Below are 5,000 nucleotides of genomic sequence, written 5' to 3' on the forward strand. Positions count from 1 at the left end.
CCACTAAGGTCTATATAAAAGAGACTTCAGATACAGTATTAGGGGACAACTAAGGTCTATATAAAAGAGACTTCAGATACAGTATTAGGGGACCACTAAGGTCTATATAAAAGAGACTTCAGATACAGTATTAGGGGACCACTAAGGTCTATATAAAAGAGACTTCAGATACAGTATTAGGGGACCACTAAGGTCTATATAAAAGAGACTTCAGATACAGTATTAGAGGACCACTAAGGTCTATATAAAAGAGACTTCAGATACAGTATTAGGGGACCACTAAGGTCTATATAAAAGAGACTTCAGATACAGTATTAGGGGACCACTAAGGTCTATATAAAAGAGACTTCAGATACAGTATTAGGGGACCACTAAGGTCTATATAAAAGAGACTTCAGATACAGTATTAGGGGACCACTAAGGTCTATATAAAAGAGACTTCAGATACAGTATTAGGGGACCACTACGGTCTATATAAAAGAGACTTCAGATACAGTATTAGAGGACCACTAAGGTCTATATAAAGAGACTTCAGATACAGTATTAGGGGACCACTAAGGTCTATATAAAAGAGACTTCAGATACAGTATTAGGGGACCACTAAGGTCTATATAAAAGAGACTTCAGATACAGTATTAGGGGACCACTAAGGTCTATATAAAAGAGACTTCAGATACAGTATTAGGGGACCACTAAGGTCTATATAAAAGAGACTTCAGATACAGTATTAGAGGACCACTAAGGTCTATATAAAAGAGACTTCAGATACAGTATTAGGGGACCACTAAGGTCTATATAAAAGCATCCAAAGAGCACCATGTCATGGGACCTTTAATAAAGGAGCACCTAACGATTATCCTCAGGGTGGATTAATGTGTGGATTATTTCCTTGATGAATGGATTAGTTGTTTGGTCTCTTAAAATGTCACAAAATGTTTCAAATGTTGAAAAGCATGCACACACACACACACACACACACACACACACACAGACAGACAGAAAATGGTGAAAAATGTGGATCAATGTTTCCCAAAAAGTCCCAAGATGAAGTCCTCAAATGTCTTGTTTTGTCCCCAATTCAAAGATATTCAGTGTCCTGTCCCAGAGGAGAGAAGACACTAGAACAATATTCATATTTAACGAGTTGACATCACACAAGTTTACGTGTTTTATCATAACAAAATGACTCAAACTGATGAATAGATCATCAGAATAGTGGGTGATTAACTCAACAGTTGACAACTAATGGATTAATGTTTACAGTTCTGAGACAGAGTGAAGTGAATCTGCTCCTGTGATTGGTTTTGTGGGCTCTGGGAGTTTATTACTAATGGTCTAATGATCTAATGGTCTAACAGTCTAACGCACATGTGTCAAACTCAAGGCTCGCGGGCCAAATCTGGCCCCTCGCAGATTACGATCCGGCCCTCATATCAATTTATGTTCACAATACATTTTGGCCCACCTAGTTTAGTCACTTTTTCTGAAGTTTTTGTCACTTTTGCCGAGATTTTTGTAACTTTTTCGGACATTTTACCACTTTTTCCAACATTTTTGTCACTTTTTCCGACGTGTTTGTCACTTTTTCCGACGTGTTTGTCACTTTTTCCGACGTGTTTGTCATTTTTTTCAACATTTTTGTAACTTTTTCCGACGTGTTTGTCACTTTTTCCGACGTTTTTGCCACTTTCTCCAACATTTTTTTGCACTTTTTCCAACATTTTTGTCACTTTTTCCGACATTTTTTGCACTTTTTCCAAAAATGTTGTCACTTTTTCCGACGTGTTTGTCACTTTTTCCCGACGTTTTTGCCACTTTTTCCAACATTTTTGTCACTTTTTCCAAAAATGTCACTTTTTCCGACGTTTTTAAAACTTTGTCTGACACTTTTTGCTACTTTTTCAAACATTTTTGTCACTTTTCCGACGTGTTTGTTACTTTTTCCGACGTTTTTGTCACTTTTTCCGACGTTTTTCCACTTTTTCGCCACTTTTTCTGACGTTTTTGTCACTTTTTCCGACATGTTTGTCACTTTTTCCAACATTTTTGTCACTTTTTCCGACGTTTTTGCCACTTTTTCCAACATTTTTGTCGCTTTTTCCGACGTTTTTGTCACTTTTTCTGACGTTTTTCCACTTTTAAAGACGTGTTTGTCACTTTTTCCGACGTTTTTGTCACATTTTCCGATGTTTTTGTCACTTTTTTCAACATTTTTGTCACTTTTTCTGATGTGTTTGTCACTATTTCTGACGTTTTTGCCACTTTTTCCAACATTTTTGTCACTTTTTCCGACGTTTTTGTCACTTTTTCCGATGTTTTTGGGCGCTTCTTTTGACACCCTGGTCTAATGGTTTTTCGGGGGCTGACCTGCATCGTGCTGGCGGCGCTGAGCATCTTGTGCCGGGCCTGCAGCGTTGAGGACGAAGACATGGACACCGACATACTCTGTCTCAGCCACCGGACATCCTCCCACATGCAGGACAGCTGCAGAGACACACACAGGCGCACACACACACACACACACAGAGACACAAACACAAAGACACACGCACACATACGCACACACACACACTCAGACATAAACACACACACACACAGAGACACAAAACACAAAGACACACGCACGCACAAACACAGGCGCACACACACACACACACACACACACACACACAGACACAAACACAAACACAGAGACACACACACACACACACAGAGACACAAACACACACACACACACACACAGAGAGACACAAACATACACAGACACACACAAAGAAACATATGCACGCACGCACGCATGCACGCACACACACACACACACACACACACACACACAGAGACACACACACACACACACACACACACAAACACACACACACACACACACAGACAGACAGACAGACAGTGTTAATTACAGACAGAGAGAGTCCAGTATGTGTCTCTGTTCCACATGGTTTTGGACCATTATTTTATCAGCATGTCTGTGTCTAAAAGCTACAGCAGATATATCAATAAATAACAATCAATAAGCTTAAAGACAAAACTTTGCATGCTGGGTAAAAAAGGCGTTACCTTGGTGAACCAGAGGAAGTCCTGCATGAGGCTGCTGCTGTACGAGTCGTCCACCTCCACGATGGGGATCTGGTCCTCGGCTGTCACCAGCAGACTGTCCTTATGGTAGAACACAGCAGCTAGGTAGATCCCCCTGTAGAGACACACACACACACACACACACACACACACACACACACACACACACACACACACACACACACACACACACACACACACACACACACACACACACACACACACAGACACACACACACACACACACACACACACACACACAGACACACACACACACAGAGACACACACACACACACAGAGACACAAACACACACACACACAGACACACACACACACACACAGAGACACAAACACACACAGACACACACAGAGACACACACACACACACACACACACACACACACACACACACACACACACACACACAGACACACACACACACACACACAGACACAGAGACACAACACACACACACACACACACACACACACACACAGAGACACAAACACACACAGACACACACACACACACACACACACACAGACACACACACACACAGACACACACACACACACACACACACAGAGACACACACACACAGACACACACACACACACAGACGTTTTACCACTTTTCCAACGTTTCTGTCACTTTTTCTGACGTTTTTTGTAACTTTCCCAATTTTTTTCCACTTTTTCCGACGTTTTTACCACTTTTCCTGACGCATTTTGCCACTTTTTCTGACGCATTTGTCACTTTTTCCGACATTTCTGTAACTTTTCACACGTTTTACCACTTTCCCGATGTTTTTGTCACTTTTTCTGACGCATTTGTCACTTTTTCCGTCATTTCTGTCACTTTTCCCTAGTTTTTTACCACTTTTCCAACGTCTTTGCCACTTTTTCTGACGCATTTGTCACTTTTTTCGATGTTTCTGTCACTTTTTCTGACGTTTTTGTCACTTTCCCACGTTTTTGCGACTTTTTCTGACGCATTAGTCACTTTTTCTGACGTTTTTGCCACTTTTCCCAATTTTTTTCCGACGTTTTTACCACTTTTCCCTGACGCATTTTGCCACTTTTTCTGACGCATTTGTCACTTTTCCAACGTTTCTGCCACTTTTTCTACGTTTTTGCCACTTTTTCTGACGCATTTGTCACTTTTTCCGACATTTCTGTCACTTTTCACACGTTTTTACCACTTTCCCGATGTTTTTGTCACTTTTTCTGACGCATTTGTCACTTTTTCCGTCATTTCTGTCACTTTTCCCTAGTTTTTACCACTTTTCCAACGTCTTTGCCACTTTTTCTGACGCATTTATCACTTTTTTTGATGTTTCTGTCACTTTTTCTGACGTTTTTTTTGTCACTTTCCCACGTTTTTGCGACTTTTTCTGGCGCATTAGTCACTTTTTCTGACGTTTTTGCCACTTTTCCCAATTTTTTTCCACTTTTTCCGACGTTTTTACCACTTTTCCCTGACGCATTTTGCCACTTTTTCTGACGCATTTGTCACTTTTCCAACGTTTCTGCCACTTTTTCTACGTTTTTGTCACTTTTTCTGATGCATTTGTCACTTTTCCCGACATTTCTGTCACTTTTCCCACGTTTTTACCACTTTCCCGATGTTTTTGTCACTTTTTCTAACGCATTTGTCACTTTTTCCGACATTTCTGTCACTTTTCCCACGTTTTTACCACTTTTCCAACGTCTTTGCCACTTTTTCTGACGCATTTGTCACTTTTTTCGATGTTTCTGTCACTTTTTCTGACGTTTTTGTCACTTTCCCACGTTTTTGCGACTTTTTATGACGCATTAGTCACTTTTTCTGACGTTTTTGCCACTTTTGCCAATTTTTTGCCACTTTTTCCGACGTTTTTACCACTTTTCCTGACGCATTTTGCCACTTT

At 40.6% G+C, this 5,000-nt stretch overlaps 1 protein-coding gene across 1 annotated transcript in view; it reads right to left on the reverse strand.

Moving 5' to 3' along the window:
• The window catches only part of ankfn1a (ankyrin repeat and fibronectin type III domain containing 1a), a 128,952-nt gene that overhangs the window by 28,288 nt on the left and 95,664 nt on the right, over window positions 1–5,000 (reverse strand). The window contains exons 10-11 of the mRNA XM_028568508.1: window positions 3,073–3,205; window positions 2,368–2,484 (exon numbers count right to left, since the gene is read on the reverse strand). Coding sequence (XP_028424309.1) covers window positions 2,368–2,484; window positions 3,073–3,205 — 250 coding nt within the window. The remainder of the gene's footprint in view (window positions 1–2,367; window positions 2,485–3,072; window positions 3,206–5,000) is intronic.

This window comes from Perca flavescens, chromosome 21 (genome assembly GCF_004354835.1).
Source record: "Perca flavescens isolate YP-PL-M2 chromosome 21, PFLA_1.0, whole genome shotgun sequence".
Classification (NCBI taxonomy): Eukaryota; Metazoa; Chordata; class Actinopteri; order Perciformes; family Percidae; genus Perca; species Perca flavescens.